The sequence below is a fragment of the Perca fluviatilis genome, chromosome 23 (genome assembly GCF_010015445.1).
Source record: "Perca fluviatilis chromosome 23, GENO_Pfluv_1.0, whole genome shotgun sequence".
In the NCBI taxonomy this organism is placed as follows: Eukaryota; Metazoa; Chordata; class Actinopteri; order Perciformes; family Percidae; genus Perca; species Perca fluviatilis.
This window is the reverse complement of record NC_053134.1, coordinates 14,413,183-14,425,359: the sequence shown is the minus strand read 5'-3', so window position 1 is coordinate 14,425,359 and position 12,177 is coordinate 14,413,183. Positions and strand designations below refer to the sequence as shown.

Genomic DNA, 12,177 nt, shown 5'->3' with positions numbered 1-12,177 from the left:
TAATATAGGAATCGCTTATAAAAAAAGAACTGACAGTGGTCAATTATTCCCTACAAAGACGAAATAGTCAGATGTCGCATTGTATTTCATCCAAACTAAATAATATGTACCAATAATTCTGGCTATGTGTAGATTTAAAGGACAATACTTTAAATTCCAAATTGTTACAACAATTTTAAAAAAGGATTTGAAAATGTTTTTGATAAATGACAACTGACTTGTCCCTATGTGGTAAAACCATCTAGTCTGGCTTAAAACAAAGTAACAATTTGAAAACGTAACCTATTTGTAGCTTTTATTTCAGCCGTTATGACTCTGTACTTTGCTAACCAGCCAGAGTACATATGTGTCTCTCTTTAAAGCAAAACTAGCTACTGCAGACACAAGTGACAGTTATGGAAAAATGCTGAAACCATACTATAACAGTAGCACAAATGGGGGGGAAATTAAGCAATATCTATCTAAAGTTAGCTAACATTAGCCAGCATATCCTAACTGGTCATCCCAAACCAAAAAAGGCTGAACCTCTTGAGTGCATTTTATTGTGAATGACCTTAACTTTTCATTTGTAAGAGGAAAGTGTGTTAATTCCTCTTTCAAAAGTTTTAGTCTCACTTCTTCGCATTGAAGGGCACCAGAGCTGCTAACTGCTAACCCTTTTTCCTTTAAGAGTCAAACCTAAAGCTTGACCTTCCAGGATTTCACTACGGCTGCCATGTTAGCATTTTGCACATGCTAACAAGTAGCATGCCGATATTGCTGTTATGTTGTGGAGAGCAGAAATACAGAAACGTCTTTACCACAGTGTAGCAAATATCCAGAAAAAAATGTCAAAATGTGTCTTTTTTTTTTTTTTTTTTCACTCTTTGACAGTTAGCAAAAAAGGAATGTTGGTGTCCTCTTTAAATTCTGTCTTTGAGAGGCAAATTGCCACTTGTTGATGTCAGAACTGACCTCTTGTTGAATATCAAGATACTTTTTGGGGGAAAACCTAGCCATGTTTTCGCTGATGTTAGCTTCTGTAGGTGACTCGGTTAATAAGATGTTATGGACGCCAAGCCTTATCATTGAGGCTTGACAAATAATGAACCCTTACATTGTACACTCCAATAAAAGGTTGATATTTACATACTCTGGCATTTGGGCTTCCTTTACCTTACCAAACTGTTATAATAATTTTTTTTTACCAAAACCTTTGTTTTTAGGTGTGTGTGTGTGTGTGTGTGTGTGTGTGTGTGTGTGTGTGTGTGTGGGAGTTGGATAGATCTGGGAACAGCTGAGCAGAGGATTATCGTACCATTTCACCCACTGAGCCAGGTAGAAATGAAAACTAGGCGAGTGAGGGACAAAGCATAAACATGGCCATTCAATATTTTTAGAAGTCACTTCAAGAACTGACCCTGTAATAAGGGTGACTCTATTACAACAATGACCACAACAATTCTATGCCTCTACCATTTATTTATAGCTGATTGTCCGCATCAGCTGAGAGACACCACACACTGTATCAGTTCTCTTTGCTGCAGAGTTTATGAGAGGGATTAGAGCAGGAATGACACTTTCCACAAACACCCCTGACCAACACACACAATACACACATACAAACAAACAGAAGAATTTATAGAAGTGACACTATTTGTATTTTGACAATTGTTACACTCAGTGTAACTTTTTGTCTGATGAAACTTGTTAATAAGTATAATAAACTGGCTACAATATTACATCCCCTGTGATGCAAAATGTTTGCAACTCTTTGCAATCGGGGATAGATAGCATACATAATTATATACATTATATAAAAAAATATTGTTGCTCTTACAATACAGCCAGATGTCCAATACCTTAGAACTTAGTAGAAACCAAAAGTAGGATATTAGGTCAATAGGTTATTGATGAAATTGCACTTTTAGTAAACTTGAAGCTAGATTTGCATTTTAGGGTTTCGGCAGCTTAAAATTAGCACAGTAGAATAGTTTTAATTCGTAAAACGGCAACTCTGCACCCATACATTGGGAAGGAATGCAAAGGTCAAAGGACCTGAGTGTTGTGACTAAGTATTTTGTAGCTCAGTGTTAAAGGTGCTCTAAGCGATGTTGGGTGAACTTACTTCTTGTTGACGTTCAAAGTATTTTCAAACAAAACGAAGACTAGCTCGCTCCTCCCTCTTCCTCATTTCCCTGTTACCTCTTTTTCTGTGCTTCAGCGCACTACCCCCCCCTTAAATCCTTCTTGTCTGTTATTGGCTGAACACTGGAACACGGTTTGTGTATGTTTACATGGTCAGGTTGGACCACTTTGTTTTTGTTGGCGTGTGTGGACCCTAGGCTGTCTACAGAGACCGCGGTTTTTTACAGTGTGTTTAGGGGACCGGCAGCTTGCGGATAGTGAGGAGATGTTTGCTGTATGTGACAAAAAATTTTGTAGCCTAAAAAATGCGTGACATCGCTTAGAGTACCTTTAAAGGAGTACATATAAACAGTTTAGTTGTGGTTCACAGACTGGCATTACATTTTCCTTTGGTGCATGAAAACCTCTGTCCATCCTGGAAATAATCTTGAATTCTATATGAGGATAATGCAGTGACCACCCTGACAGCAGATACCTCATTAACAAGCAGGAAGTCTCTACATTTTATGGAAGGATCCCCCTAGTGACAGTTTGACAGATACGACAAAGTGCTGTGCTTAAGTAGAGGAAGTTTTATTTTTAGGACACTTAGTCAGTAAGGAATGCATTGTACATACTGAGCTGCTGTACTTGGGAAGGCCATTGAGGCGACCGCTTTTTGGCATGAGGATTGTTCACTGCATAGGAGCTTATCTCAGTTCTGTCCAAGACTTGTTTAAGGTTGGATGGCGATCACCAAATTATTATTTAAATTTGGTAGCTCCCTATGTTAAAAAGGTTTCAGTTCAGCAGTCATATCTCAGGATTTCTAACGTCAAAACTTCCCACAAGTACTTAAAGGCATCAACGTGTAAGGCTGCAAAATAATCTGTGCTGTTATTTGCACTACCATAATTGTTCATTCTTAACACCAATCTGGTGCAATTGGAAACTTTCTATAAAGAAGATTTTGTACAATGCTAAGAAAAGCCTGGTGGGAAATCACTCTGTGGTATACTTTGGGAAATGGTTTGCCATAATGTAATTTTTAGTTTTCTCATTGTTGCCATCCTTGAACCCCTGACCGTGCTGCTTTAAACAGCTGCACTGTGGATTTAGGAGTCAGGGAATTCTTCCAAGACACATCAACAAATACAGGACCAGGATTAGGATGCTAATAGCTCACATCCCTCAGCCCCTGGCTCCCCCCCCCCCTCCCCTCTCATGCTTTTGGTCTCTCCTTCTCAACCTGTCACCTCTCTCTCTCTCTCTCTCTCTCTCTCTCTCTCTCTCTCTCTCTCCCCAAGTATCTCTACTTACCCCCCTTTATCAGTTTCTCCCTCCCTTTCTATCTTGTCAATGTGTCTCTTTTGACCGAGCATCTCTTAATTGGCTAAATCCTTTGGTTCTTGGGTCTTGTCCATCAAATGTGTTATGTGTTCTTGCTTTAAATACAGCATTAAAATTGTAGCAGCACCAAAAAACAGGTTAAAATGTCAAGTTAAAAGTTATAGGTACAGTAGGTACAACTTTTCTAGATTTATTCAGTTGGTGGGATTGAATTAATCAATAAATCCAGTAGCTCATGGTGGCTAATGTTAGCAAACTTTAGGAAGATATTGCCCTACAACGGACATTTTGCTTACTTTTCTCTACTTGAATGACATTTGATTAGCATTATCCCATAATTGACAAATATAGGATAAAAGAGTCGTTACGTTAGCAAACTGATCTAGTTATGTCAGTTACAAAGTACATTTGGTAGCATGAGCTAACAGTAGCCGCTACTGGTCATACCAGACCAAAGTAGCTGAAAATGCCCTGAGTGTATTGATCTGAGCAAGGGTGTGTTTTACTGCTTGCAAATTCAACTTTCCATTTTAAAGAGGAAGAATGTGTTAATTCTTCTTTCAAAAGTTAGTTTCACTTTAAAGACATTGTGTCGAGCAGTTTTTTGAAGTAGCCCACAGCTTTTTATTTGATCTTGTGATTTCTGCTTAAAAGTTGATTCTGTGATGTCAGTGGTACTAGCAGTGAGTGTCTATTCTTTACCTTCGCTTGCCATGCATTGTTGAATTATTCAGACAAAGTGCCCCAAAGCCCTGCTCTAATACAAGCTGACTGGAGTGGGTGTATTGTGAGTGGGTCTGAGTGGGAATATGCATCAGTGGTGCTTGACCAGTAGCTGACTCACAGATAAAAACACTGCTGCATAACAGCTTGACTCTTTCCTTTCAAATGGAACTCATCCAGAAAACCAAAGAACAAGAAAACAGTCCACATACATGGACAAGTATTGTAAACACCAAATGGTTATATTTAGAAATGAACACATAATTCAACCAGCAACAGATCGTATTTACAATTTTACAAGAAAACGGTGAATTAGAAAACATATCAGTAAACTGCTCAGTCAACTCATTTCAAAATTAAAATACAAATACCATTTCCAAGTATACTTGAATACTTTAAAAAAACAACTTGTAAAGCTGTTACTGCAGTGCAAATTTCCAGTATATTTTCTTTTTCATGAATAAGAATTCAGTTTTTGCCTGCTAAGCACCACCAACATGTTTTCATCTTGTCCTTTCATCACTCCATTAACATCATCATCATCATCATCATCATCATCATTATGCAGACTCCCCAATTTCCATGGCAACGAAGAGACCCCTTTTACGTCTGCTTGTATTATCGTAGATAATGTGGGACTTCCACCTGGAAAATGACAATGCTTTGTCAGTTTTAAATACAGGCAGTGAAGGCATTATTACAAATGAAAGTTGGCCATGACTTCTCACATTTCCCATGAAATGGCCTGTTTTCATAACGTGTAAAGCTCATTTATAGTGGCTCATTTTTCTGGTTGTTACACTAGCTAGACTACAAGTGTGTCAAATTTTGCATCAAATGTTCGAGCAACTTTTAGTCATACATTTAAGGAAAGAGACAAGAGTTAAAGAGAATAATGATAGCACTCTCATGTTTGTATGATAGGCTATAGCCAGCAACCGGTTAGCTTAGCTTAGCCTAACGTGAAAACCAGAAACTGAGGGAAGTAGATAGCTAACAATCTGGTTTATTTAATCAATACAGAAATAAAAGTGTAAAAATAACAGTTTGTGGCTTTAATATATATATATAATATGATAATTAGTGAGTTTTACAGGAACTGCAACAGTATAGGTGGATTTTGTCACCTTTAGATAGAGCCAGGCTAGCTGTTTCCCCCTTTTTCCAGTCTTTATGATAAGCTTAGCTAACCCGCTGCTGGCCATGTACACTAATTGTAGCCTTTTTATATTATGCTTTTTAAAAGGGGATTTTTGAGGAATCATGATTGCAGTATGTTATTCAGTATAATATTTAAAATATCATCTTTCTTGATAAGCTTGCAAACCAGGACATTGCATCAAATCTATGCGTCCTCAGTGGTGTCAACAGATAACGTGTCATATCTGTCTTTGTCAAAGCTCCACTGAACAGTTTCTATAAATACCTTCACTAAGTGGCAGGAATTTTACAGCTAGGAGACCCTGCCATCTGAGGCCTCAGCTGATTTTCCACTCTAACAATGTAACAAGCTGTGCTAAAGCTTCAGCCAAGGTAAAACTTCATTCTCTTCTCTAAGATTAAAAAAAAAGTTCAGCTGCATCAATTTCCTTTACAGTAAAAGTAAAAAGATGCTTCTAGATGAGATAAACATGATGCTCTCTTATTTGTTTGTCTCGTTGTCTTTGTTTTCTACCCTTCTTTCTTTATCTGTATCAGCTTATCTTCCTCTTCTGGGTTATACCACTTGACCGGCTTGGCTGACATTAATATTGGCTACATTTTGGCTTTTCTGTATCTCTGTCTTTGGCTGTAATTGGCATTGTGATCAGATCACAGTGCTGGCTGGTGGTAAGCAGCCTTTTGCCTGTCTACCCCAGTGTAAACACAGAACATACCATGACTTAGACACCACTGACTCTGTGTCACCCTCATCTAAATTAACTTCCTACTTGTTCAGTTTGCCTGTAGGTGCCCTTAATGCAGTTTTGCATACATTGCTTGACTGCTTGCGGAGGAGGAATGTTCTTTAATACATTTCTAAATAATCCAGCTTCAATCTGATATAGCATTTAGGGGACAATACCACTGTTAATAAGATTGGAAATAAGGTTTTTTGTTGAATAAATCCATCCACTCACCCGTTTCAGGCGGCAGGTGCTGCTGTTGCGAATGGACTCCATCAGCTGGTCGTGGGCTGACCTTATTGGCGTGGACGGCCTGCTGTGCTCCTCCCCTCGCCGCTCCACTGACACGGGCCTCAGCGCGTTCTTGAGCTCCTTCAGGATGCTACTCGTCTCTTCTTTTCCCGACTCCTTCCCCTTCTTGCCCTTCTTACCTTTTGTCTTTCTCATCTTCTTGCTGCCTGCCTCGTGTGCCTTGATGACCTCCGCAATCATCCTGGTGGGCTTCTTCTCCCGCTGTGGGGGAGCCGGCAATGGGGGGGGAGGTGGGGGAGGAGGAGGTGGTGGAGGGGGAGGAGGTGGAGCAGGAGGAGTATGTTTTTTAGCCAGGTCACTCCGGGGAAGTTTGGGTGAGGACCAAGGTGAGGCTCTGGGTGAGCTGTAAGGTGATGAACGAGGAGTTCCTTTCTAGAGACAGAGAGAGGAAAATGGATGATTACAAATGCATTTAGAACTAGAAAAGGCTAGCAGGTGTTACAGGTGTAAACACTAAGCAGGGTAAAATGTCATAAGTTGTGTTTACATGTGAGATGTTGTATAGGAGTTGCAAATCAGATTTAAAGGGATACGCCACCGTTTGTTGAAATAGGGCTTATCACGGTTTCCCCTAGTTGTAGATAGGTGGGCCAACGCATTTTTTTGTGCATGCATTGTTTTAGTCCGGTGCAACACCAGCAGCGCCACCGCTAGTTAGCTTAGCGTAGTGAATAGAATCCTATGTTGCCGGTTAGCATGTTGTGAGTAAAAGTGAGCCAACAAAAGACAAAAAAAACACGTAATTACTTGCACTCAGACAAAAAATGCGTTGGCCCACCTATCTACAGCCAGCCAGTGATAAGCCCTATTTCAACAAACGGTAGCGTATTCCTTTAAGCATTCAAAGTAGTTGAAGCGTCAGTTGAAGCACTAAAGTGTGTGCAGTCAGTTGAAACGTAAATAATTTGAAAGAGCTGAGGCCTCATTTAAAGTGTAATCAGTGAAAGCATGTTTTTAATCATTCAAAATGTAACTTTAACTGTAAATGATAAAAAAAGACTTTGAGAAATTGTGTGCACTGTAAGTTTGTATGCAAACAACCAGTTGAACTGACAAGAGTAAGAGAAGTAAGAGAAAGCAGTTGAAATGTTATTTGACAAGTAAGCACTAAAAGTATGCCTACCACATATAACCAGTCCACCTTTTGTCAAAGTTGTATTTCATTAGCATATAGCTTGTTAGCTGAACAGCTTGTCAGTGTTTGTCACAGAGATGTGGACATTGAAAACGGTAATGCAGAAGGATAATCCTATCTATTGTACATCTTCTCATAATGGAGCAAAGTTACATACCAGTGCAGTGGTTCTGGGGTTAACAGCTCCATCTGGCGCCCCCTGTTGGCTCTGCTGCTGCTGTTTTTTCTGCTCCTGCAGCCGTTTCTGTCTCTTGCGGTCCTGGTTCCTGGTGAGGATCCCCGTCATGCTCATCCTGGGACCAGGCAGGTTAAACTGGTAGCCCAGCTTGATCAAAGTGTAGTTTTCCCTCAGTATCTTCACCATCTCCATCTCTACCTGTGGGGGGAAGTTGTAACACCTGGTTACACCATGCACATGCAGGTAGACAAGGAGAACTGCTAACCAGAGATTGGTATCTTAGTGAAGATTTGTTTGATTGAAACAAAATGGAAAGTGAGTGAAGAGCAACTAACCTGTCCTCCACACATGTGTCTCTGATTGTGGAACCGAAGCTCAGTCAGGGTGTTGTTTCCAGGAAGTGCTTGAACCAGCGCCATCACACCTTTTCCAGTCACATAGTTGGACTCTATATTCAGACTAGTGATGGACGAGTTCTCCCTCAGCATCTTAGCAATGGCCAGAGCCACAGGGTCGTCGGCCCGGGTGTTGGCGAGGCTGAAGACCCGAACGTGTGTGTTGGACCTCAGTGCTTCAGCAAATCGGATTAGGGTTTCCTATAAAGTAAATTATAATATTCTCAGCAGGAAAGCATATAGACAGAGACGGTTTAGAGCTGAGATGCCTCAACTCAGAGGAATTTTCTCTGTCTGTGTCATGTGGGTTTGACCACTGCCACACATCTGTAGGAGACTACCAGCAGGTCCTGAGTATTGATTCCAATGGGAGAAGTGAACGTAAACGCAGATTATGACTGATTATTTTGCCCTGTAATCAGCCAAAAAAGATATTGGACCAAATTTTCAGAAGCCACGTGTCCCCTTAAACATTTTGACACGAAAATGGCATTTATCAGACGGACAAATCAGGAGTATACTTTGTTTACGACCTGTTTCTGTCTCAGCAACAAACTTGTGAGATCTGACAACACGGATAGACTAAGGTCATCTGACGTTTGTGAACGCCACACACAAGTTATTTTTGTAATGCTAAATATGGCTTTTAGCTGTGTAAATATGTTATGTCAGCAAAAGAAAATATAAATATGTGATGCATATATTGGATGAATAAATTTTCATCCAACCACATGACGTTCACTACACTTGAAAACAAGGCCACGCCCACTTAGGAGACAGGAAGTGTTTGTATCTGTGGGGCAGCATGTAATGTGCTATCTTTAGTTATAGAGAATCTTTGATGTGGAATGTCATTTAACCTGTATTGCAACAAAAAAAGATATACCACACTGAAACTTTGAAACAAAGAGCTTTAAAATGTGTTTAATGGTAAAATGGTAGTTTAAGGACTATTGGGAAATACTTTTCACTTGACACCAGCCCCTGCCCCTACCACCACCACGTCAGAGCATTCCTGAAGAGATTTAACACTTCAGTAAGGCCAGTGTTTACCAAGTCGACACAAAGGTCATCCTCTTGCCACTCCACCATAATGATTAAAATAACTTTCTTAGCTACTACTTGCCATTGAGTAAACCACAAGAAGAAATAAACCATGTTATTGTTCATTTTCAGTCATAAAAAGTGGTTGGGCCAAATATGTAACTATGCGCCTCATTAGATAACCATGGCAAGACGCCTGGTTCTAGAAATAAGCTGGCATACAATCAAAACATTCGAAAACCTTGATTAAAACCTTTTTATTCCAGAAGGCCTTTTTTGACCACTGTATTTAACGCCTATTACTGATGTAAACAAACATTTAAAGCTATAATATAGTTTCTGTCTTCCACATGAGGAACTCTAAGTAATGACAACTACACTCGTTGCATCCATATGATGCAAGCATTCGATGATCGCGCACCACCCCCACCCCTCCTCCACACAGTTGCTTGTAACAAAGGAGGACACGGAGGATTATAAAAACATGATGGAGTCTTCACAAGAGGTAATTATTTTCACTCAAGCTTCTGTGCGCCAAAGTCACCAGACTTTCGCCTGGTCCTACCAGACTCTGGTACATTTGTACAGAGAGTCTGGTACTCTGGTACATTGGTACATCTGGGACTCTGGTACATTTGTACAGAGAGTCTGGCCACTCTCCATTGCCAAGTGTTAACTTCCTTGAACTCTGTTGACGTTTAAAACTACTGGATTTGCCCAGAGCCACTCTGGAACTGCCATAACCAATCGCTAATGTTTGGCCGTGACGTCGGCTTAGCATCGCTAGCGTTCGCCTTAGCTACTCCTTCACTACTGGAGCTGGAAAATCAAACTTTCCCCGAACCCCGTGGGGAGGAGGGCCACAACATCATGGCCACCAACACAACTCAGCAAAGATTGTTCTTGCTCGGGCTTTAACTTCTGGATATTTGGCAGCGTTGCCACAACGGACCGAATGGCTTCGTTCGCATCTTTCTCCGCCGCCATTACGGAACTACAACTCTAGCGCACGGCCTCAACATCATCATTCTCAGCCACTCTGTTTGCTGATTGGACCGCCAAGGGAAAACCCAAGACGTAGTACTGAAGGGAAATCAAAATTGAGCGTAAGTACGTAGGAGGGCGGAGCCAAACTAACCAGACTTCTAAATATACTGCAGCCATACTGAGAAATACAGAGAGAGTATTGTGGAGCTGATATGCTTAATTAACTTTGTATCAACTCATTTGGCAGTGGCTTCAATGTAACGGACGCCCATTAATATAAAATAGTTATATTATAATAGTTGCACACTTTAGCTTTAATAATGTCTGCATTCGTACCTGTGAGATATCGTCAATGTTGTTGAGATTAACCTCTGTGAGTTCAGGGTCGTCACTAAGAGCTTGTTGGAGAGCTTCGTCGACAACTGTTGGGTTTCCGGTCGCGTTCAGGTCGGCAGGTGGAGGGGGAGGAGTCAGTCTCATAGGCTCCACCCTCTGCGGCTTCAGTAGCATTGGGGTTTCGGCCTGTGACATCAAAGCCCCAGAATCCTTTGAGGGTTCAGGTTTTAATATATTACCTTGTTCCTCCTCCTCCTCCTCCTCCTCCTCCTCCTGATCTTCCTCCTCCTCTGTTACAGCTTCCTCCTCTTCCTCACTCTCCTCTTCCTCCTCTTCCTCTTCCTCTTCATCTTCGTCTTCCTTCTGCTTTTGTGTTTCGTGCTTGTTCTGTTCTTTCTCATTTTCAACATCTTTTTCATCCTCTGCCCCGCTGTTTTCGTCTGTCACACACTCCTCCTCTTCTTCTTCATCCTGTAAATATAATAAAATGATTCAGTGAAATGCAATGCTGTAATTATGGGTTTTCTTCAAACCAAATAACATGTATATTGTAAAGCTAAATTAATGCAGATGGCTTTCAGGCAACTGTGGAATAAGGGGTAATTTGTTGTGATTTTCCTTTTAGTACTTTAATTGACTTCTAACTTTTTTTAAGCAATCTGTTTTAAGTTATATCTGATAAAACTTCAAACAAGCTGGCTTCGTCCTCAGGCACATTGTAAAAATGCCAAGCAAATCTAATTAAATGTCATTACTGACCTGTTTGGGGCTTCCTCCACCTATCTCGTCCTCCAGCAATCTCTGTGTCTCGTTTTCCCAATACTTCATGAGGGCCTCTCTGCTGAAGGTGCCTGTTGGGGTCTTGTCCGTCTGGTCTCTCTGTCTAAGTCCTATGGGCACGTTGGCATCAGGATCAATGTCTACCAGCTCCTTTTCCAACTCAGCCAGCTCTTCAGGGCTGAGGGAAGCCAAGAGCTCGTCCTCATCGACATCTTCGTACTTACTCAACTCTCGGCGGTACCCAAAACAGCTCATGGCCAAAGTGTAGTTAGCACAGACCGGTCAGTATGAGTTTAAACAACCACAGAAAGACCAGTTCTTGAGTTGCATGCGATTCAGTCTGGACCCCAAAATGAAGTAGGTGTGTGGGAGTAGAGGTTCCAACAAAAGACAAAGTCCACCGTGAGGTTGCTGGAGATCCACGGACATGAGGGGCCCAGTTGAGGTGATCCTAGCCGGATGAATCTGAACCGGATCTATCCTGGCTGGCCGTGTTGCTGTGAGTGTGTGAGTGTTTGAGTGTGTGTGTTGGTGTCCTCTCCACTCTAATCTCGCCAGCTGCTCTTTGGGCCTTAAGAGAGGGATCAGAAGGGAACGTACCAAAGTGTTGGCCCCATGATGCAGCGTCTTTTTTGGGAGACACTGCTCTGAGAGACAGAGCCACAAAAAGCATGTGAGCTCAGAGACTGTGGCCTGTCAACGTAGCAGTCTGTCATCATGGCCTGAGTGGCTTTGTTCACGGCCAAAAAAGACCAACTGGACTCAACAGAACAGAACTAGAAAGATAAACAGAGATAATGTGTCGCCAAAAAAGCTCGATCTCTGAATGGCCATCAGCAAAGAGGTGTCGGCACGTCTTCTGTTGTTGTTGTTGTCAGTTGATCTATATGGTTTTAAAACAGAGACACATTTCGGCAGGGACAAAGAAGATAGTTTAGGGCTGAT

The 12,177-nt window shown here is 41.3% G+C and overlaps 1 protein-coding gene across 1 annotated transcript; it reads right to left on the bottom strand.

Moving 5' to 3' along the window:
- Nucleotides 1-4,400: 4,400 nt before the first annotated feature.
- lmod2b (leiomodin 2 (cardiac) b) lies at nucleotides 4,401-11,817 on the bottom strand. Its single transcript, XM_039791678.1, has 6 exons — nucleotides 11,212-11,817; nucleotides 10,453-10,923; nucleotides 8,026-8,286; nucleotides 7,670-7,888; nucleotides 6,300-6,749; nucleotides 4,401-4,824 (listed from the first exon to the last, which is right to left on the bottom strand). The coding sequence occupies exons 1-6, from the start codon at nucleotides 11,485-11,487 to the stop codon at nucleotides 4,798-4,800; spliced, it is 1,704 nt and encodes a 567-aa protein (XP_039647612.1). The 5' UTR covers nucleotides 11,488-11,817; the 3' UTR covers nucleotides 4,401-4,797.
- Nucleotides 11,818-12,177: the final 360 nt, after the last annotated feature.